This window comes from Elgaria multicarinata, chromosome 3 (genome assembly GCF_023053635.1).
Source record: "Elgaria multicarinata webbii isolate HBS135686 ecotype San Diego chromosome 3, rElgMul1.1.pri, whole genome shotgun sequence".
Lineage (NCBI taxonomy): Eukaryota > Metazoa > Chordata > Lepidosauria > Squamata > Anguidae > Elgaria > Elgaria multicarinata.
In genome coordinates, this window is record NC_086173.1 from 78,911,752 (window position 1) to 78,936,345 (window position 24,594).

Genomic DNA, 24,594 nt, shown 5'->3' on the forward strand with positions numbered 1-24,594 from the left:
AGGCCACACCAGCAGAGAGTTCTATACCATAGCTTTCACCTTGGTAACTCTATGCTGTATTAGTTCAGGGAGAAAAGCCCAAGAGTTAGGTTCAAACCTAACCTTCTAGCACTCTGGGCTGATGACAAGGAAGTCACACAATCCACAGCAAAACAAGAATTAAAAGTCTATGAAAAGTATAACAGTACTTTTCATGGAAAGTCCTAGCAATCCAAAGTTCCCATTAGAAAGAGAGTCCATGTGCAGACTGCCTCCATAGGCTCAGAGGTTGGTAGATCCGAACAGAGAGGGTTTCAGGCAATGAAGATGAGAATGTTCCTAACAGAGGCTCCTCGCCTTTGCATCAGCTTAAAAGGGAAGACATGACTGTAAGACACCTTCCTCCAGACCACTTGAGAGGCAAGGGCTTTTGTCTTTTCAGAAAGGCCTCTGTCCAAACAGGGCAACACTGCTCAGTCTCCAGTGTTGACATTTCAACTTGGGTGACCCTTCTCCAAACCCAAACCCACTTCATGTTCTCAGGGGCAGCTTATAGCCCATCTGCCTGCCAGGGCAGACCAACAGGTGGACAGGGAGTAGGGTGACTCCTCCGGCTCGGCTCTGATAACAGTGGAAGAGATAAATTCACACAGATTTTGACATTCTAGAGGCTTAATAGACCCAAACCCTTCCAGATTATTTCTAATCAAATCCTCACTATAAGTAGGGACAGACAGATTTACCTCTGTCTGTGCTCACCAGGCGCTTGCCAAACTGTTGTCACCGCCAGCCCCCACTCATTGCACCATGTGAGGCTTGGATGACCTTGTGAGCACCTGGCGAGCATAAATAGACCATATACGCCTGTAATGTTGTGTAAATGGCTCCTTTATAAACACCATTTAGGTAACATTACATTTCTGGAAATCCTGAGCACTCATGCAGCAGCATCCCTAGCCTAAAAGACCCACCGCAACGTTGAATCTGGGCCCGGATGCATGAAACCTTGAATTTCCAAATCCTGACTCAGGTTTCGTAGCTGAGTCGAAGCCAACAGCATCCAAATTGGTCCTTTTTTCAAAACACTGAATTGGGATCTGAATTGAATTTTGTGGCCAGTGCACACGTCTACTTGATACATTGGAACAGTATTATCTATACTTAACCCATTGGAACAAATTAGCCCTTATAATCCATATTAGGCCCCCAAGGAGAAGGCAGGACAAAACTGTGCACTAGTCAGAACTCCCTGTAAAGAATACATTCAACAAATCTGGGTTGCTTAAACAAACTATTACCTGAAGGGGAACATCACGTCTATTGTATAAGACTTATCTTTTAAAAAAAAAGCATATACAGCTAGAGATGTTAAATATGTAGATTAGAATTAAAAGCTTTAACTGAAATGCATTGTTCCTCTGGTTATAGCAGCAGTGGCATCAAATCAAAATAGAGAACTCACCCCCATTGTACATAAATCAGCCTAGAAGACGTATGAAAGTCACCAGGCTGATGGAAGGCAATTAATAGAAAATCAAATTAAGAAGCAATCTGAGAGAGTCTTCTCAACAGCATTTATAATTGTAAATGTTGATGGAATGTCGCTTTTTATAAGGCACGTTGCCAGTTGCCTGCTAATAAATTCTAAATACTAAGAAACTCACTGCTGAGCTTTGAAATCTAAGACCGAGGGGTGGGGTGGGGAATTATCAATGTTCTCTATGGCTATGCTATCTTAGCTCCAATAGTTTCCACTTAGTTTCTAGAACAATTCTGCCCAGAAGCTCCTTGTGTGTTAATTGTCAGAGATTCATGTAGACATTACACAAGGAAGTCAGGTTGTGGGGGTTGTGGCAGTAGGTAATGCGACACAAATTACAAACAACAATTGGGATGGGGCCATGGCTCAGTGGTAGAGCACATGCTTTGCATGAGGAAGGTCCCAGGTTCAATCCCTGGCATTTGCAGGAAGGTCTGGAAAAAGTCCTGCCTGAAACCCTGAAGAGCTGCTGCCAGTTAGTGATGACAGTGAGCTAGAAGGGCTAATGGTCCAAGTCAGCATAAAGAAGCTTCCTATATCCCTAAGTCTATCAATGTTTTGTGATAAAGGTTAAATAGTTAAGGAAGTCTTACCCATCAGATAATCCATGTTCAGTTATCTAAGTCCCCACCCCAAAAACCTAGAAACATTTCAATACAGTAGCAGGGCAGGGGGCGGGGAGAAATAAAATGTAGTGTATTAAAAAGAGTAGTTATTAAAGTAAGGCACAGTGATGAAGCAAGAAATGCAATCTTGGAAACATTTAGAACGGGGGGGGGGGGGGAACCAATTGTTGCTATGTTTGATAAACAAAAGTAAAGTGTGTGTATGACACACTCTCCAGAAGGTCTAAAGCAAAGTTCCCTCCCCAGTAAATTAGAACAAAAATGAAAAAGATTAAGGACCAAAGCAGGCATTACTTAAAAAACACAGCTTGCAGCTATGAGGTTTTAATAAGAGTGCATGCCCCCCAATCTGGATTATTTATTTATTATTTATTTAAAACATTTATATCCTGCCCTATATCAATAAGATCTCAGGGCGGCGTACAGATGGGACCCTAGTGTGAAGGGCTCTTTAACCTATCCACCCCTACTATTAAGTGAATGAATCACTATTTTGTGCTATAAATTGCAGGTGCAGCCCCTCACAATCCAGATCAGGCTCACATTAGGGGGATCGTTAAAGCATCCCCAATGTTATGGTCGCAATCCGTATCAAGGCCCCTGCACTTACACTAGAGTAAAAATGATAGTCTTGCCAGATATGTCTTTGACGTAATATCTGCTTTTGCCCCTAAGAAAACACTGGCAGCTTAGAGAAACACGGCAATAAGATCAGAGGTTTTGAAATGCCTGATCTTCAAACAGTAGCTGAAGATAGTTTTAGTTTCACAATCAAACTAGGCAAGCTAGTTTATAGAAACATTTTGGGTAATTGACACTGTGCTCTTTCAACCACTGCCCTAATTTAACTTAGAAGCAAACCAAAACCCACAGGATCCTGAGGCAACTGAGAAAAACACTCTATAAAAATGTCATGTCTCAAGCACCAAACCAGAAATAAAGGAATGATTAAACTTGAGGTAAAACTTCCACTTACACACCATTATTACATTATTAACTGGCTTTCTGGTCATCCTGTTTAGTTCAAGTAATGCTTAATGTTTTCTTTTTTTAAAAAAAAAAACCCTTTCTTGCTTCCTACTATATTTTTGCCTCTTCAGAGCAAAAGGCTATATTTTTGGCTCTTAAGATACATCTGCATGTTGACTACCCAGGACTCTCCTTTTATCCTTTTTCATGGATACCTTTTATTCTCATGACATCATTCACACAGTGCCTTTGAAACTCTTTCAACCACCATTTAACAATGACTTTAAAGCAGACCAATGCCGGCCCCTCCCCCAGCCACCATTTAGCCAAGTCTTTCATGAAATCTGTGAGGGGATGCAGATTCCTGTGTGGTTCGCATGACCACAAAGGGGAAATAAGCCACGGTGACTAATTTCCCCCACTGCACAGTCATGTTCCAGGGGGATTAGCAAACTTACCTTCAGCAGCACAGCTTGCTCCTGTGGGTAATAAGCCACCCAGAACTCAGGGCCCGTTGTAGGGTTGTGGGGGCTTGTTACCCACAGCAACAAGCCACTTTGAACAGATTCAAATGAAACAACAAGCCATGTTGCCCAGGGTAATTTTACTTATCTCCCTGGCATACGACTGGCACATGCAGCTGGGGAAATAAGCCACTAGCTGTGTTCATGCAAACTGGCCCACTGTGTGAGTGATGGATAGCAGCAATCCCTGGCAACCACCCATCTCCCACCAGCAGCAACCACATGCTCAGTGGAAGAAGGAAACCTACATGTGAGGGCAGAGGGTCTCTCGACTGGGCTACAAAAGCCCCCCCCCATGGGGGACCTCTATGCACTTACATAGGTACACATGCTAAACTCCAGGTACCTTTATGCCTCAACGTGAATCAATATATTTATTTCTTACATTTCCCTTATCACGGGCAACTAAAAAATCCTGAGTTGGCAGCTGAGGTACAAACAGAGGAGAGGACTCTGCAATGCGGTTGTTGCTGCTGACACTGTGGGGAGGCGGGAGTTAACAAGGCACAACTTTACTTGTGGCTTGGCTTGTTCAGCAGCAAGCTAACAAGCACAATAAGTTTGCGGGCCTTCCAGCACTCACCTGATTGGAAATATTGTCCCTTGAGAAAATTAGGTTCAGACCAGAAGTGCACGTTTTCCTCGTGCAAGGTCAGAGCACCCAATTTGCCTTTGCAGAGATGGGGAGGCAATGTTTATGCAACAAAGCCCTGATAATAAGTGTGTAGCCTTTCAAAGACTGTAGAATTCAGTGGAAATTTCCAGATGGTATTGGATTCATACAGTTTCCTGGATACGCAGACCAGCCAAACAGCAGCATAAACATCCTCCACAAGGGTGAAAGCAATATTGCCTTGTCAAGGAGCATCAATTCAGAGGGTAGAGCTAACTTTTTTAAGTCATGGGGATTGCAGGAATTGGAGGTGAAAACTGAGGCAATTGTTTCTTGTGCATAAGTTTGGAAGATTGTAAGCTACTCCCAACCAGTCATGGTGATAACCCACCCATGAAAAGTCTGGTTTCCGTGCTTCCCAAAATAAAGAAAAGGGGCCACCAAACTAGTTAGGGACATCTGTACTGTCCCAAAACAGGTGTGTCTCTGGTTAAGCTACAGAAAGTCTCTCTTTATTTTTTTTCTTGGCTGCAAATCCAAAGGAAACACCAGATAGGAAGCTAGTCTGCTTCTGTCAAGGAGTGTTGTTTGTTGCCAACGGGATGGGGGAAGAAACAAGCTTGCTCTCCAAACCAAGCCAAAAAATGACAACAGAAAACAGAAGTAAATTCTAAGACCCAGTGGTGTTAAAGGTTGTGTAACTTTCAATCTTGGCTGTAAAACGCTAGCTATTGTTTTATACAAACAGTAGGAGCAATTCTGAACAAGACGAAAACAACCTGCACAAAAGATTACCACTAAGCCTTTTTTTTAAAAAAAGCAACAACAAAACACATGCATTTATTTAGAAAGCACCACTCATTCATGTACCATGAATAAATGAGAGAATGGTTCTTTCCTCAAGGAGCCTGCAAGCCAAATTTGGACACAGCAGGAGACAATGTTAAAACATACTGAGTTGATAAAAATAAATGGTAAAAATTGTTTTATAAAAAAATTATTTTATTTACACACACACTACTCCAACACTAAAAAAAGGGCTTATGGATAGGCTAACGATTAAAACTGTCAATTTAAAACAAATCAACATATTAAAATATTAAAGGAAACAGCAGCAGATGTCAAAACCCTTAAAACAATATTTGGAGGTTTTGAAGATTTTATCAATATCATCTAAAGGCCAAACTAGTTATGTTGTTTGTCACGCAGACTATTTTAAAAAAATGAATAGTCTTTAACCGACTTCCTCCCCAGCAAGGTCCTCAGGCAGGGGCCTGCAACTCCTATTTCTATGAGGGGGACACACACACCTCCCATTAGTCCAATTGGAGTTTCTTCCTCCCCACCCTCCATCCAAATAGGAGGTGTGGGGCTCCCGCACCAACCTGGGACCAAAGTATCATGCAAAAGGTAAAAATTCTCCTAGCCCTCATGCCAGGGTCCCAATCTAGATTCTTGTAAAGTTCCCAATCCAGGTTCATGTAGTGAATATCACAAGCAAAACAGGGCAGACCCCCTTCCTGGAGAAGCTCACAATCTAAATTTCAGCAGAGAGGTGCTCAGCACTAGCTATGGATTTTTATTTTTATTGTAAGCATGCATGCTAGGACTAACCATGTGATGAACGTCATGTCTAGTTTGCTCCAAAAAGGACTGAGAAAACAAAATGCCAAAAAGATAACACAGTCAGTGCCGTGTGAGCCTCTTGCCAAGGGAGGAGGGTTTCCAAAGATGAGGGATCACCATTAAGATGGCTCCCACCTTACCTCAGTAATCTGGAAGGTAACATTGCACTTGTAAACAGAGCATGTTGTACTGAATATGTCACAAATCTGTTATTTAAAGAGAATGAATGCTACTGACGTACGTTGTGTGTGGGTGTATGTATTCTATATATGCTTATGATATTCAACATTAAATTATTTTGGCTTTACAAGGACAAGAAAATAATACTTTGGATAATAATATCCTGCTATTAAACAATAATTCACCAGGTAAAGAGAGAAGAAGCAATCTGAGATTATGGCAGCTCAAAGCATTGTGGACACCAGCAATGAGCAACAGCTGTACAAATTGTTTATTTAAAAATAACTAAAACATTATTGCAGTCACCATTTCAGAAAAGCCAAATACGAACCAGAAACTGAAGAGAGTCATTTTGTCACACCACTACAGTCAATTTCTTTGAAAATTCTGCTGCTGCCCATCTATTAAATATATTTATTTATTTATTACATTTTTATACTGCCCAATAGTCAAAACTCTCTCTCTCTCTCTCTACACACACACACACACACACACACACACACACACACACACACACCTTTTTGGCCCTCCAAAGAACCCCAAGATGATTTACACCCATAAATAGGAATCTTAACACAATAAAGATGAAAAGAAATAAAAATATTTTTAAAAGAAAAATATTACTTAGAAAGAACATTAAAAAAGGGATGAACAAACCAAAGCCATTAATAGCCTGATGGAATAAAAATGTCTTGGCTGCTGCCTAAAACCCATCAGAGATGGGACCAGTCAAACTGCCTTCGGGAGAGAGTTCCACAAGGATTTTGCTACTGAAAAAACAAAACAACACCCATCTCATGTTACCACCCTGCCTCAGTGCCCGCACAAAACCCAAACCAGCATGGCAAAGGAGCCAAGCCATAATTCCCTAGCACCACCTTTCGGGATTGCCGAATCATTCAGGACTGAAACCACTGCAGCACAGTACCTCCCAGCCCCATACTGGCCAGGCATCTCAGAAGGATACCATGCTCAATGGTATCATATGCTCTTAAGAGAACCAGTGTGGTTTTATGGCTAGAGTGATGGACTGGGAGTTGGGATCCAGGTTTCAGTCCCCGCTCGGCCACAGAAACCCACTGGGTGACTTTGGGCCAGTCACATACTCTCAGCCCAATCTACCTCACAGGGTTGTTGTTGTGAAGATAAACTGGAAAGTAGGAGGATTATGTATGCTGCCCTGGGTTCCTTGGAGGAAAAAAAGGTGGGGTATAAATGCAATAAATAAATAAATAATAAAGAGGTCCAGCAGAACCTACAACTCCCCTGTTTTGCTCCTGGTGGAGATCATCACCAATGGCGATCAAGGAGGGGTGTTATATTGCTGTGTTTATTATTTCTCTCTCTTTCTCTTTCATCCCTGCTTACAAATACATTACTATGAAATCTGCAGTGAAAATTACTGTATTCAGGTGCGGCATTCAGAAATTCAAAGGATCTGTAATATTATATTTACAAATTTTAACAAGTGAACTGAGTGAGGCAAAGTCCAATCTAATAGCATGAAAATAAACATCTTTACACGTTGTGAAGCTTTTGAGAATATCAGTCAGTACATTCACTTGAAAATATAGTCTTAAACAATATTTCCCCTATTATACGGCATTATATGTTTTATATGACAAAACACTTCTTTTCTAGAACACAACAAGTATTACTTTAGGACTGCAGATAGCTTTCCTTCCTCTCTGCCACAGTTTCACAAACAATTAGCCAAGATACAATAGGCAAGTGGGGTATGGCCATCTATTTAACAGCTTTACTCAGACAAGGGAAAAGGGCACGGGTTTCATAGGCTGCAATGTGTTAACATTGCCACTTCTAACTTTGCTGGAAAATCCCATGATACTCCAATAAGAAATAAATGTTTGTGTAATGAGGAACATAAATAAAAGATACCTAGCAGTAATTATGTAAACAGGTTTTTAAGACTTTGTATTTTTATCCAGGCTCATTTATTTTGTTTGATCACATCATCTCTAATTCTTTCTAAAGAGATAATTGCAATCAATTTTATGACCCCATTTCATGCCAGAGAGGCTTTTTTTTGTTTTTGTTTAAAAGATCTAACAAAAGAAGACAAATTTTATTCATTCCAGTCAACGCTACCCTCACACATGCTGGTCATGAGACATTCCAGAGTTCCTCCTTCAAGTACCCAAGGCTCAACTCTTGGCATCAATCCAACACCACAGTGACCTACTTTGCAGAGCAGGACCACTTCTGTTCAATTGGGAGAAAACAAAGAGTTCTGGCCTTCAATAAACAATGTGAAATTGCTGCACTCACCCATCAGGGTAGGGGAGTTGAACATTTATCCACACTGTAAGCTGTTAACAGGCATGGAAAGGCTACCTTTATCTTTGAAGAGCAGCTTCAAGGTGCAGCCAGTTTAAAAACTGAGAGAGAGGATTACAGTTTTAAAAATGGTAAAAAATAAATAAAAAATGAGCAAGAGCCAACATATTTGTGATTTTTAACATGCCATTGTATTCGCTGAAATGCTTAGACTGTGATTAACCTCATTCTCTCTGTACAATGTATTCTTTTATACAGGGTCTAAAACAGGAACAACAGGTAGAGAATCCAGGAATTTTTTTCATTTGTTTTTATTTGTGTAAATAGAAATGTTTGCAAATTGCACTCGCAATTTGTAGACACTGCTTTTTGTGGGGTGGATGGAAAATCCATGAATTGACCCAACCTGATGCAGACTGAGTCGGGCCAGCTCGTGGGGAAATGAGCCAAAGTTTGGGGAACCGAGCTGATGAAACCTTGGCATACTTCACACATGCCCTATACAGATTCCTCACACATCCCTATCCCCTGCTATGCAGTGACCAAAGTAGGACAGCATGATCACAAGAACCAATTTCGCTCTACCCCCCAATAAAAACTATAACGAAATACCATATGTACCAACGGTTCAATATCTTCAGAATTCCAAGGTCAAAGTCTTAAAGCAAAGGGTATTCCTTCATTGTCCATATTGACCTTCCAGCAGTCAAGACTGCATCAGATTAAGCCTATTTAATGAGAAAGCCACCCGATATTCTGGATGAGTCAAATTCTGTAAATAATAAGCACTTCGCAATACGTTATATATTGATGGACTAAAAGTCCTGCAGGGTTCCATCTTATTACCCATGCAGTTATGAAGCCAATAGGTGATGTCACCAGGGGGTTTGGATTGAGAGTATCATCAGCATACTAATGCCACAAGTGCTATCTCTTGGTGTCATTAGATTCAGATGTGGCTGTGCAAATGCTATTCTATGCTATGGGAGAGGGCTTTCTCTGCTGAGGCACCCTGACTGTGGAATGCCCTCCCCTTGGAGGCCCGACTGGTGCCCGACTGGTGCCCGACTGACTTTATTCTGGCGCCAAGTAAAAACATGGCTTTTTAACAAGGCCTTTAATGGTTAAATTCACCAGGCTCGCACATAGTTTTAATTGTTTTAATTGCTTTTACTGCTTTTAAATTATATACTGGTTTTAACTTGATTAATGGTTTAATTTGTTTTTAGCTGTGTATATTTACTGTTTTATACTGTATACATTTTATCTGTATTCCACCCTGAGATCCTAGTGATACAGGGTGGGATACAAACATTTTAAATAAATAAATAAATATTCTAGCACGTGGAGTCGGTAATGGGCTGGTTAAGGGCCAAAAAACATAAGATGAATCCTGGTAAGATGGAGGCACTATGAGTGGGTGGTTGCCATGTCCTGTTCCGCAGGGGGGGTGCACTCTCTCTAAAAGAGCTGCTATGAAGTTTGCTCCTGGATCCATCATCATCACTTAAGGCTCAAGGTGGTCTCCATGGCACAGAATGCCTTTTACTAGCTTTGGTCAGCTACAACTGTTCCTGGGCATGTTAAAGTCATCTAGTTGGGAATAAGCACCATTTTGGTGTTGAAAAAGAACCTAAGTAAAAATAATAAAATGGGCATCTGTAAGCATGCACATGCCCAGCTGGCTGCCTCCAGTATCAGGGGCAGTAAGCCTATATACACCAGTTGCTGGTAAACACGGGTGGGAGGGTGCTGTTGCACTGTGTCCTGCTTGTGGGTCCCTGGTCGACAGCTGGTTGGCCACTGTGTGAACAGAGTGCTGGACTAGATGGACCCTTGGTCTGATCCAGCAGGGCTCTTCTTATGTTCTTCTGATTAGAAAATAAAAAGAAAGAAAAGAAAGAAGAAAGGATCCCTATGGGCCCCAGAATCCCTAAGCCAGCCTGTGCTGACACCAGGCCTGATTGCTACTGCTCTTATCACCTGTTTCTGGTGATCATTTTGGGGTGGAGATGGGCTGGGCTGTGGGACTCTAGACGTTATCCCCAAGGCCCAGCCCTCACTGCACCATTGTCTGTAAGTTCACATCTTTTTCAAAACAAGATTTCATGTTTCCCCTTAAAGTGCTTATTAATGATGCCTTGCTGGAAGAACATAAATCTTGAAGCTGTCATCCACACTCACCCTTCCTCATATGTAACAAAAACACAATTGGTTTTGAACTTTCTTTTTCAAATGAATTTATCATCGCAGCACTTCGGGGGGACGAAGAACTTGGCTGCTAGAATGATCTGGAATTCCATATTCTTTTAGCCCAAGCTTGCACATCTTTTCACTACATTCTCAACCAGCTCTCTGGTTTTAAATGCATGCTCTCAACTGAATGAAAGACATGCAAAAGTAAGTCGAAACAGAGTATCTGGGCTCTGTCTTTTTAAAGCACATTTCAAAGTTTGTTTGTTTTCTCCACTTTTATATTGCTATCTGTGTGCTATTCCAGAGAGGTATTTATAGCCTAACCCATTCCAGCATTTTCCAAAGCCCTCTCTGTTATTCTGGTATACACAGGCCCTCTGATATGGAGAGGAGGGCGGCCAGTCACAGCCTACTAACTTCTATAACCGACACATAAAGCTGCTTAGTCATTCCAGATGTTTTCCCCTTCAAATGCTAAGCAAAGGAGTGTTTTGGCAGTTATAGGAGGGGAAGTAATTTCCATGAGTCATGTAGATCTGTTTTGCCACTCTATCCCACATGTCTACCATCCCAATGGCACAGACAAATTTTCAGGAGTATGAAAATAAATGATTAAAATGAACAGTTGAAAACCAGGGGGTTTGGAGCAGCCATATGCAATGGGAGCTCTTGTAACAGAAAATGCTACATAAACTAGAACCCCTTGAGCCCATTGGTGTTGACACTCCCACAACACCTGCTATCACCATTGAAATTAATTTTATTCATAACAGATGCATAATCTCCAATTGAACTGAAAATGCTGTGCCTTTAAAACGCTGTGTTAAATTAAGTAATGTCATGAAATTGCCCATGTATTTTCAAACATTTTAGTCAGGATTCCCCATTTAACAAAAATGGGCTTTACAACATGCCTAGATTACTTTTGAGGGGAGGGGAATGTGCATCAGTCGACTAAACTAGACCTGATCTCAAAGATACATGAATGCATCTCTGACATCTCGGGTTGTGTGGAGTGGATGGGTTAAACTAGCCATATGGAGGGACACTTTGGATCAGGGCTATGGCACAGATGGAGCAAGGAGGATTAAACACATTCCCTCACAGATTCCCCAATGCAGATCAACTCCCAAAGATGTTATTAGATGCAAAAGGGAAAACAAAGACACAATGGCCTGGTTCACACATAATGACAACTCAGAATATGGGCTGAGTATGGGCTGTTCTTGTTGTATTATGGGTTGTTGTTATGTCCAAACCATGCACTATGGTTTAAATATGGGTTGTTAATCATGAACAATCGAGGAAGAGAACCCATGGTTTGTGAACTTCGGGTTGTTTGTGGTTAACAATCCATAGTTAAGTAATAGGGCAGAGTTCGCAAGTAACAGCAAGCCATGATCCTCAATTCAACAACAACCCATACTCAACCTGTACTGTGGGTTGTTGTTACATGCAAACCAGGTCAATGTGGGTGACTGTACATTTTCTCTTCCATAGCTATTTGCATCAGGGAATCAACACAGGAAGAAAGGTTTAGCTACCACACTCCTGATCCAAATTGGAGCATCCGCACTTATCTACAGTATTATGTCTAGTTTGGCCCTTTGAAAGAATGAGAAAAAGGAAGCTCTGTATGACCACCACAACTGTCTTTTTTTCTAATGATGTGACATACCAGGAGTCCTGTCATTTATTTCCCCAGAAATATCAAATAAGTATCACATAGATGTGTTATCCTTTGCCACTGCATTGCAACTGGGGCATAAGAGCTATATATTGGGTTTTCCACACTGCATGGCAGTGTATAATCTCATGTCTATTTTCTCTCACCATTTCACCTTGTTCCTCAATCTCCAGAATCTTAACTTTTTTACAGGAGTAACCTGTTCCCAACCAAGGAACAGATCCTTAACCTCATGTGTTCTGGTCACACAAAAAACTGCCCAGTACCATAAATATTCCATGTGGAGAATGTGAAAAGGCTGGGTGTGATTCAGTTAGGGGTTCTTCAGTTTAGGGATACCCAACTTTGGTACTGAGAGAGGCTATTTATTCTCCAGAGATTTATTTATTTATTTATTGCATTTGTATACCGCCCCATACCTGAAGCTCTCTGGGCGGTTCACATAAGGTAAAAGCACTTAAAAACAATATACAAAAATAAAAAACCACAAAAACATGCAAAATGCACATACATTTAAAACCACTATAACAACTTTACAAACGATGAGCCAAAAAAACAGACCCAGGCTCATTACATATTGCTACATGCCTGGGAGAAGAGAAAAGTCTTGACCTGGCGCTAAAAAGATGACAATGTCGGCGCCAGGCAGGCCTCATCAGGGAGATTGTACCACAGTTGGGGGGACACCAAAGAGAAGGCCTTCTCTCTTGTTGCCACCCTCCGAGCCTCCCTCAGAGTAGGCACCCAGAGGAGGACCTTAGATGTTGAACGTAGTGTTCGGGTATATTCATGTCGGGAAAGGCGTTCCATCAGGTATTGTGGTCCCAAGACTTTATAGGTTAAAACCAGCACCTTGAATTGGGCTCGGAAATGTATAGGCAACCAATGCAAGCGGGCCAGAATCGGTGTTATATGCTCAGACCTCCCTGCACCAGCTGTCAATCTGGCCGCCGCATTTTGCACAAGCTGCAGCTTCTGAACCTCTTCAAAGGCAGCCCCACATAGAGTGCATTGCAGTAATCTAATTTGGAGGTTACCAGAGCATAGACAACTGAAGCCAGGTTATCCCTGTCCAGATAGGGGCATAGCTGGACCACCAACCGAAGCTGGTAAAAGGCACTCCATGCCACCGAGGCCACCTGGGCCTCAAGTGTCAGAGATGGTTCTAGGAGAACCCTGAAGCTATGAACCTGCTTCTTCAGGGGGACTGCAAGCCCATCCAGAAAAGGTTGAACACCCTCCATCCGGTCAGCAGAACCACCCACTAACAGCATCTCAGTCTTGTCTGGATTGAGATTCAGTTTATTAGCTCTTATCCAGTCCATTGTTGCAGCCAAGCACTGGTTCAGCACATCCACAGCCTCACCTGATGAAGATGAGAAGGAGAAGTAGAGCTGCGTGTCATCAGCATACTGATGACAATGCACTCCAAAACTCCGGGTGACAGCCCCCAATGGTTTCTTGTAAATATTAAACAGCATGCGGGACAAGACTGACCCCTGCGGAACCCCATACTGCAGATTCCACTGAGCCGAGCAATGTTCCCCAAGCACCATCTTCTGGAGCTGACCACCAAGTAGGAGCGGAACCACTGCAATGCAGTGCCTCCCACTCCCAGCTCAGCCATTCGTTCCAGAAGGATACCATTGTCGATGGTATCGAAAGCCACTGAAAGATCAAGGAGAGTCAACAGAGTCACACACACCCTGTCTTTCTCCTGACATAAGTCTTCATACAGGGCGACCAAGGGTTATTTCTGAACCAAAACCAGGCTTGAAACCCGACTGAAATGGATCCAGATAATCAGTTTCATCCAAGAGTGCCTGGAGCTGGCTTGCAACCACCCACTCAAGGACCTTGCCCAGGAATGGAACATTTGCTACTGGCCTATAGTTATTAAAATTTTCAGGGTCCAGGGAAGATTTCTTCAGGAGTGGCCTCACTACCGCCTCTTTCAGGCAGCCTGAGACCACTCCATCTCACAAAGAGGCATTAATCACTTCCCTGGCCCAGCCAGTTGTTCCATCCCTGCTAGCTTTTATTAGCCAAGAGGGGCAAGGATCCCATATAGAGGTGGTTGCACAAACCTGTCCAAACACCTTTGCAACATCCTTGAGCTGCACCGGAGAATGGCCTGGAAACTAGAAGTCTATCTTTCATAGATGGCTAGGTGATCTAATAAAATCATGCCATGTACCACCAGTAAGGGCTTCGTTGTTATGGTGCACATGCACTCAACGCATGATTAAAATTCTGATACAGCCACCAGCTTGTCATGCCTGCCTTTGATGTAGGAAACCTTGTTCCAGAGCATAGTTTGATGCAGGGGACAGGAGAGATGTCCAATACTCTCAGATGGTTACTCCATTTTTCCGCTTTGAAGATAGTAAACAAAAAGCCAAGAATGTATTAAAGCCAGTACACTTACTTTGCCAAGTGATTCATGAGCAAATGCAGCATCTGTCTGTTTTTCTCAGGGAGTCTGTGTACTAAGCTATGTATTTCTGCGATTCTTGATTCTTGATTCTCCAGTTCTGCAACAAGACAAGGTATTTTTCAGGGCAAATTTGGCTTATGCACAGTCACTGACTGCACAGCACAAACCTAAATCCCTGGATTTCTTCTAACGTCATTAATATAAGATGAACAAAAAAAATAAAACACACAAGAATGTATAAATCACAGTGTTGAGGTTTGTTATAAAACCAACAAATCCAATCAGCATATTTTTCAATGCAACCTTGGAAAAACTATTGACTCTACCCAAGGTGGTAACAATTCTGGAAGGCCAGGAAAATACTGTGTTCATTCACAAACAATACAAACTCAGAGACTCATGTCTAAATCTTAGAATAGAAACCTCTCAAGATGCTGAAACAGAGATTTTATTTTTAAAAACAAAACAAAACACCACCTAATACGTTTCAACCTATTTTTATTTTAACGCCTTCTTCAGGGAGTTATAAAAAACATCTGCAGAAATCCCTGCAATAATGTCTCCTACTAAGTCACCAGTGAATTTTAGTAGGAGACATTATTACAGGAATTGCTGCAAGCTTTTTTAATAACCCCCTGAAGGGGGCCTTAGAATAGAAATAGGCCGAAACGCGTTGGGGTTTTTTAACAAATCAAACCTCTTTTTCAGCATCTTGAGATGTTTGTCTTCCATTCGTGGGTCTATTTTGGATGCTCTCCTGTTTTTGCGCCTTTGTTAAATCTTACAATAATAATAAGTTGTGAAGAGACAGGATGATAGTGAACTTTTGCAAGTGCCTGACTCATGTGTCTGCAAAAAGCTCAAAGCACTTGCCATCACTTCCCCACAATTTACCTTGGGGTCAAGGAAAAGTAGCAGCAGCAGAGACAGCTATTTGAGTCATTTCCATCAGGAGTGATGCCCATTCCCAATAGGGAAAGACGTTCCGCTGGCCTCTGAGGAGCCCACCCACCCCTTCCCCTGCCCAAGGAAAGTAACTGGGGCCTTGCGGCAGAGGAAATGGGGAGATAATGGTACAGGTCTCTCAAAGGATTGAAGTGAGCAGGGTCTTTTTTTTTACCCTGCTCACATTGATCCTGTTTGTAAACATTCAGACAGGGGTATTCACTTTATGAGCGTCCTTACTTGAATGCTTGTGATGCCCGACAGCTCTAAAAGCAAAACCATTTATGACTGGAGAAAATGATGAAAGAGCTGGGACGATCATAGCAAAAGAAGCAACCATCCTGGCTTCTCCCCCCACTCCCATGCATGCGACTGCTGTTGCATTATTCTCCACACTGCAGTGTAGGTTGGTGGGTTGTCCAAACCCAGTGCACAGTGGGCGGGTGAGAGGTCATTCCCTGTACTGCACATTGTAGGGTGGATATGACGCCTCCTGCTGCACTGCCCGGCAGGTTCGAACGACACAGCAACCCATGCGGCATTCCTGGGAATGATGCAAACGGTGCTTGCATAGGAGGAGCATCCATGGTGGTTGTTTCCCTCACTGCGATCATTCAAACACTCCCAGTAACATAACAGAATCTGTCCATATCCTACCCTATGCTGCCAATAAATAAACTACATGATTAGCATAATGAAAATGCAATATAAATATCACCCAATACCATGACTGGATTTGTATCACTTTAAAAGGGGATTAGACAAATTCACAGAGTAGAAGACTATTAATGGCTACAAGTCATGTTAGCTATATATTACCTCCAGTATCACAGGCAATGTACCTTTGAATAATTCAGACAGACAGAAGTTCTTTATTGTGTCTTAGCAAATTGCCATTATATACAAACACAGAATAAAACACAAAATAAAATATCAGTTGCTGGAGAACACAAGCAGGAAGGAGCCATTTGAATTAATCTCCACCTGTGGGTTGGCCACTCTGAGAACTGAATGCTGGACTAGATAGGCCTTTGGTCTGATCCAGAACAGCTCTTCCTATGTTTTTATGTTTGCAATATATGTAAAAACTTACTAAACTCAGCTTACTGAAATCAATCATACAGTACCAATTTCAGAAAATTCAAGGGTGTGAGGAGTACAACATTCCTACATGCATATAATGTAGGTGCCAACATTCGCTTGGCACCTACATTATATGCTTTTAGACGCCAGGTGAAGACCTTTTTATTCTCCCAGCATTTCAACAGTCTATAAATAAATTTTAACTTGGTGTTTTAAATTTGTAATTTTGCATTGCTGCTGTTTTTATCTGGTTGAGCTTTTATATTGTATTTTATAGTATAGTTTTATACTGTTGTTTTATACTTTGAATGTTTTTAATTTTTGTGAACTGCCCAGAGAGCTCCGGCTATTGGGCAGTATAGAAATGTAATAAATAAATAAATAAATAAATAAATTCTCATCCTGTATGGTTATACATGCTCTCTCTCTCCCTCTCCCTCTCCCTCTCTCATAAACACACATGCATGCAGATACACCCCTTCCCAGTACACCTATGTCATTCTGCCATAAGAGAAGCAGCAGCTATAAGCCTGGAAGTTACTACGTTGTTCTTCATAATTCTTACCATCATTTGTATGCAACAGCACTTATATCAAATCAAGGCACAAGCTGGTTTTAGATGAATGAAAGTGTGAGACAAAATTAAATAATTGGTTTCAAACCTGAATGATAAAATAGCATGATCTCAAGTGTGTTTGAGTGATTTCTCAAGTCATATACCACAATGAAATTAATGGAGACATTTTCACTAATTGATGACAAGAATTATAAATGCTGCCAAAATCCGAAGAGTAACTACACCTATGCTTTTGGTAAGCAAATGTTTCCATAATGTCCCATCATATTTTTTTTATTATTGTTGCAGGCTCAACTTAACATGCTCCCTTGCATCACAGTGCCATTCCTATCGACAGAATTTATTTAAAAAGCTAATATGTGCCAATGAGTACTAAGAAGCAAAAGGTTACATTCCGTCATTTGCAAAAGATTTTGATTCCTTCAGGCAATTGTGACAAATTACTTACTTGCTGCTTTGATGAAGCTTCTTTGAAACTGATACATCATGAGTGGCCCAGGGAGCATTCTGGGATACAAAGTAAAACAAATCAGAGCAATAAAATACATGACAGAAGGGATGATATGCAGTTGGGAGCATGGCCATTACTATAAATCCATTCTTAATCATATAGGGCACAGCTGAACATTTCTAGCTAGCTAGCTGTATTCAACAAGAAAACATTGCAAGGGTTGGAAGGGGAAGAAGGATTTGATTCCTTTCTTTCGTGCAATTGAGCAACATTTCAGCATTAGCAGACTAAATGTATTAATACACTGCAGATACTTCGAAATGGTGAGAAATAGAATAACTGTGAAAGAAAGATGATTATTCATCTCTATAAAGTCTTATAATCTTCATCCAATCTGATGAAGTTTTGATTGGTCAGCAACAAGTATAGGATAAGCCAATACTAAAGAACAGAGCAGTAAGTATCATATCTAACTTAAACAACAAATGAAATTTCAGGTGAATGTCAAACATTATTTCTTTACTACCAGTTTGAGTTCTCTGGAGAAAATACCACAAAATGAAAAAAAGTAATGTGTTTTTTGTGATCTTCTATACCTGTGGCTGAAATCCTTTTAATTTTCAGACAGTACTGTAAAGTTTCTGAATAAAGGGAATATTGGGGTGCTTCCAGATGGAGGATTCCTAGCATTACCAATTAGAAGGCACTGTGCAGCTATTCTGTCTTTTCTTCCTCAACATATTTTCTGTGGTAATATAAACACATTTTACATTTACCTGTAAAAACCAAGTGCATAAATGGCATGTTATACAAGGTCGCTGCTGCAGGTACATAGAATGGCAAACATAAATTTACTACTGCATGACATGTGAAATTGTCCCATGTGAGTTAGAGTAACCCACCTCACAGAATTACTGAGAGATACTTGTGTGTATAAATGAATCAATATGGATGGGAAATGACTGGAATGTATGAACGATCATTCTTGGCGCAATTTCATATTACAATTTTACTAGGTGGATGGAAGGATTAATAACTCCCATCAAATCTAACTTAGTGCCTGGTTCTTACTCACTTTCAAAATAAGCAGCACCTGAGGCATGATTAGGGTTATCAATTGTAGCCTTCACCCCAGTTCTCCTTGGGTTGGCTCAGAATGAACTCCCCCTGAGAAATCTGATTCAGAATAAGATGAGCCACCAGAGTCAAACCAGAAGCCAGCATAACCCTGACTGGGACCGTGGTGGAGTCTGAATCCCACTTTCAGGAGTCTCAAAAGCTTCCTCCAAGCCCCTCAGCAACATCTGTACCTAGTAGTGTTTGCTACCAAAAAAACCTAACAAATGATCTCTGTTCAGATTAAGATCTTCTCCGGAGCTCCTCTGAATCGTTCATACCAGGCCTGTCAAAACACGGAGGGAGTGGAAAAGAAAAACAGATAGAAGCTGAAGCTGGGATTGGGTGTCCCTCATCATGCTTGCGGTTTATGACCTACTGCCAAATAAATCCTCGCATTATCTTTATTGCTGCATGATTAATAGTAATGAATTTCATTGTTTTGAGAAAGTGCCAAAGGAAATAGTGTACTTCTGGCATAACTTCACCCTCCACAGCTCCCTGAATTTCCTGGACTAGAGCTACGCTGAATGACAGTAGCCATTCTTGCTTTGTTGCAAGGAAACCCACATTTTAGAGCACTACTGTTCATGTACTTTAAAAGACAGCCATGAGAGAGCTCTATCCTGAAATGTCAAGCAAGGTCTTTGTCTGCTGGGAAACCATGAAAAATAAGAGGGCTGGGTTGAGGGGGTTGCTTTCTGTCAGTAAAACATCAGAACGTGCTACAGGATGGTGTGCTGGAAAACGCAGAGTGCCTCTGGCAGTTAGTTAAAGCTTAAATCATGTAAAGACATACTGAGACGTACTGCAGTGAGCTTTTAAAAAATTAGGTCTATGGTGTACAAGATTGTTGGTAGCATAAAAGATCTTGTTGTACCAGAGAGCACCAAAACACACGTCTGCTAGTCAATGCCAATGCTAGAACGGTAGAAGGGATTTGCAGGTTAGAACTGAGGATAAGTGCTGAAACCTTCTCATGCTTACATTTCTCCCCAAGAAATGTTCTTTCCCCCAGATATATATTTTACCCCTTTTAGTCAGGCTTCTTTAGGTCATTTAGGAGAGCACAGCCCATGGGGTTCTAATCTGCAGGCACGGCATGGCATCTCAGCCAGGCATAGAGCAACGTGAGCAACTCTTGGCATTCAGTCTGGCCTCGTTCACTGGCCTCCATCCAGGGCGGTGGCAGGCGAGGCATGTTCTGGTGGTGTCTCCTCCATAAACAGTCCAGTCTGGTTGGTTTTGCCCCACCGCAGGTGTGGTGTCCACCTGGGGGTTCCTGGAGCAGAAGTCCCCAACTTTACAGGCTAGGGCAGACTTGTAGGAGATCTGGATGGCCAGATATTTGTACTGCATGTTCAAACTTGCTCCCTCAGTGAGGGATGCCCATAGCTTAAACAGGACAATGACAAGAAGTCAATAGGTAAATCCGTATGTCTCCAAGAATCGGCAGGGATGTGTGATCCACCATCCAAAAATTTTCTACCAGGGAATCTTATAGGGCTGACGGGTTCACCTGTCCAATGCAGGCAATGATATTTTCCTGCAGGATCTGCATGTGAGTCTGTGGGATTTACCCTGGGCTGGTGGGGGTAGGGTGCCAAAGCAGAGGCTTGGCACCCTCCTGTGGTGGGGTGTGTGGGAATTTGCACAATATTACAATAGGGATGGTGAACACTCTGGCACCTTTCGGTGATTGGCTAATAATAATAATAAATTTATTTCTTGCCCACCTCTCCATTTTTATCGAGGCAGGGAACAACAATAAACAATAAAATACATAATACTCCATTAAAAACATAATATACATTCTTAAAAACATCCTTAAAAACATCATATCCAGAGGTCCTGCTCCTCAGGGGCTGTGCAGCTCTTGTTGCAGAATATTTTTTTCTTTTGGAGATCCTCCTGTCTCATCTACTTGGAGCTGTGCAGCACTGAGTCGGGATGACACAGGCCGGTCTCCCCACACTTTCAAAGTGTCACATAAGATAGGGGCCAGGTTTACCTGACTCCTGGCTTTGGAGAGTGGCTCACCCACTTTTGTGAACTGCCCAAAGAGCTTTGGCTGTGGGGCGGTATATAAATGTAATAAAATAAATAAATAAATAAATAATGGCCGGCTAGGTGCCTGAAGAAAGGATCTAACATTTTCCCACACTTTCACATGCAGATCCAAGGAGGGATGAAGTTCCCTTGTTTAAATAAAGAGGCCCTAGTTTACCCCAAGTTCTGGTGTCTGTGTCTTTATTCCATGCTTCCTTTTCCACTCACAAACGCAGCAAACAGAAGGTCCCAGGTTCTATCCCCAGTATATCCAGGAAGGGCTGGGAAACACTTCTGCCTGAAACCCTGGAGAACTATTGCTAATCAGCCTAGACTAGTGGTCTTCAACTGACCAAGATCTGAGACCCACCTCAGATTCCCAACCTGCAATGTGGAATCCACTTTCACAATTTCACAATGTGGCAGCAACGGCTTTGCTATGACTCATCTGGATTGATCTCGCAAGCCACTTTTGGGTCGTGACCCAGTGGATGAAGACCAGTGGCGTAGACAATACTGAGCCTGATGGACCAAAGGTCTGTCTCATTCTAAGGCAGATCTCTGTGTTCAGCACTCGAGCATTACTATGGAAACACAGATTTGGGAACCCCATGTAGTTCTGCTCTACCCAACGTCATGACACAAGCATGCAAGGCAGAGCAGGGAAAACAAACTCAGAGCAGGGCGTTTAAAGTGCTTTACTTATGGAAAAGAAACATTAGAACAAAACAAACAAGACCAGCAGAAAAGTTATGTATGGAGGGGCGGAGATCAAAGGAGAATTCCTCACTCACCTCAAGTATGTTTTCAGAGCACTTGTGATTGTTTTAATTTCCCATTCTGCACAGATTTCATCTTCTGTTTCAGCAGTTTTGGGATCTAAGGAGAGAGAAGTAAATGAGTCTACAAGGAGGGGGGGGGGACGGAAACCCACATTCAACTCTAAAATATCCACTATAGTTTCAACATGATTTTCTGCACTATCCATACCTTCACTTTATTGCAACTTCACAACAGGTTTGTACTTCACTGGAACACTAAGTGGTACAGCTGCAGGTAAGTGAAAAAGAATTGTGTTTGGTTGACCTCCAGTATACAACCTTTGTGGGAAGAAGACTGATTCTTTTAGAAATCTGTTTCCTTATCTACCTGGACTAGTGTCAAAGAATGACAAAGGGAAAGAGAAGTTCGGCATTAGTTAGGCCTCATCTTGAGGCACCACACTTCAAGAAGGATGCAGACAAGCTGGAGGGGTTCAGAGGAGGGCAACGAGGATGATCAGGGATCTGGAAACGAAGCTCTATGAGGACAGACAGAAAGAACTGGGCATATTTAGCCTTGAGAAGAGAAGATTGAGGGGAGACATGATAGCACTCTTTAAATACTTGAAAGGTTGTCACATAGAGGAGGGCCAGGATCTCATCTCGATTATCCCACAGTGCAGGACACGGAATAATGGGCTCCAGTTACAGGAAGCCAGATTCTGGCTGGACATCAGAAAAAACTTCCTAATTGTTAGAGCAGTATGACAATGGAACCAGTTACCTAGGGAGGTTGTGGGCTCTCCCACACTAGAGGCAGCTGGACAACCATCTGTCAGGTATGCTTTAGGGTGGATTCCTGTACTGAGTGGGGGTTGGACTCAATGGCCTTATAGGCCCCTTCCAACTCTACTATTCTATGATTCTAAATCCCTTCCTGAAAGGTTGATACAATCCCAAGAAGCCATTGCTAAGAAAGCAGAAGTGCCTCCATCTAGGATTTGCTCAGCAGGTAGACCAAAGAAGGGAGAAAATGTGGACATCAGCTTGAGGATGATAAAGCCTGACATCTCAAATTTGCAAGCAATATACTAGTTGTGCAAAACAATGCTACAATACTGCACACACAAATTAGGGACAATTGAAAATTAATATGCTGATAATAAATAGCGTGGTTGGAATTTATTAATATTCTATAACATGAATACTCAAGAACATTTGGGAGGGGTAGCTGAAACATTGCTCATCTCCAATTTACAGATAGGAGAAACGAGACTGCAAAGCCCCAGCCTACTCAAAACAAATGCCAAAATAAATGCCATACCCACACCAAGAACTGCTGCAAACTAAAGAACCAGACAGACCCACTTCTGTGAAAATCCCACTACCCTATTTCTCAACGTTATTCGCAAACAAGCAGGTGCTCAAATTATGCAGTGTTTATGGTATATTGAAATATGGGTACAGTGCTTTATGTTATAGGAATGGTGCAATTTATACTATGAAAATAACTATTCAGTACACAGATATAGAAATTGTGCAAGGGGGGATTGACAGAGCAAGATTCAAGTTTCGTTTAGAACCTGTTTTAGGCAGATGATGCATTCAAACAATAGTGTGGTCTAAATAAAATATTTATCAAGCAACAAGGTATATATCAACTAACTGCTGGATAGCCCAGATGTGTTTGTAAATTTTGGCTTAAGAAATTACTGTTTAGGAACGAGGGCTGGTTCTAGCTTAAAAACTAAGCTATTCAAAATGAATTAGCAACTCTCTCTCTCTCTCTCTCACACACACACACACACACACACACACACCGTTTCTGTAATGCTCTAACATAAGTCTAAAGTGGTGATGGCTTTTTCAAGATGAGTCTTTTATTACGCAATCCCCCTACGTTATTTATGGAATTTTATGGGGGACCAAATTATGTCATGTTCCACTTATAAACCTCCCATGTTTTTTTCATCACTTTTCCCTTATTACACACACACACACAAGTTAAAAAGGAAAAGGCGGAATAGCAGCACAACTGTGTTTCATTGGTAGTTCTAGGAGCCATCAATTTAGCAACACCCTAAGAAGTGGAATGCATGGCGGAGCCGTGGAGATGAAGGGGCTCAGTCCACAATGGTCCCATAACCACTGAGGCCAGTTATGGCAAATTGGCTGTAATCTGGGGCAAAGTAGAACGTGGGCAAAACCTGCCTCTCACTTCAGGCACAGTTTAGTCCTTAAGCACTGTGTTGGCCTTTCCTTCCATTTGGCCATGGCTGCCATTCACACCGATGGAGAAAAGCAAAGGATTGCACTTGAGGCCTAAACTGCAGTACAAGCAAAGCTTGCCTCACCACTCTTCAGACTTGGTGGCCCAGCCTCCACTGGCAGGGAATCCCTGGCTGCAGGGAGTGCGAAATACAAGCTCTCCCTCCGTACACACCCTGCCTCTCATAATGACAGGCATTTTGCTAATAATAAGTAGCATGTCTGCACTGTGTCAAGTTATGCGAAACAGTTTGTGGGTGAGTCATTACTGGCAGAGTGGCATGTGTATTTGTATACTTGCCCAGAGCAAAAACCATGCTAGACTTAGACCTACTAAGAAAATAAAAATAAAGGTCTGCATAAACACACACACACACACACACACACACACACACACACACACATCACTGCATCCAGCGGCTAATTTTGTTTGGATTCTGAAGGAGAAAATGAAGTTCTCACACAGTGCTATATAATGGGACTTTGGCCCAGCAGTGCGGCAGCAAATTATCCGCTGAGCTGCTTGACCCGGTAGACCTTAAGATCACAACTTCAGAAACCTTTCGCCAGATGAGCACTTGTGCCAGACTGACATTTGCTGCTAGAAGGCAAGGAAATTCTGCTCATGAGGTTCCCACTGGCTTGCAAAACAGAAACATCTGCAAAGAG

At 41.9% G+C, this 24,594-nt stretch overlaps 1 protein-coding gene across 4 annotated transcripts in view; it reads right to left on the minus strand.

Annotated features, from left to right (window-relative positions):
- The window catches only part of ARHGAP26 (Rho GTPase activating protein 26), a 299,816-nt gene that overhangs the window by 98,364 nt on the left and 176,858 nt on the right, over positions 1-24,594 (minus strand). For all 4 annotated transcript variants that reach the window (XM_063120676.1, XM_063120675.1, XM_063120677.1 and 1 more), the window contains 3 exons: positions 21,691-21,775; positions 17,729-17,787; positions 14,667-14,772 (listed from right to left, as the gene is read on the minus strand). In XM_063120676.1, the coding sequence (XP_062976746.1) occupies positions 14,667-14,772; positions 17,729-17,787; positions 21,691-21,775 (250 nt within the window). The remainder of the gene's footprint in view (positions 1-14,666; positions 14,773-17,728; positions 17,788-21,690; positions 21,776-24,594) is intronic.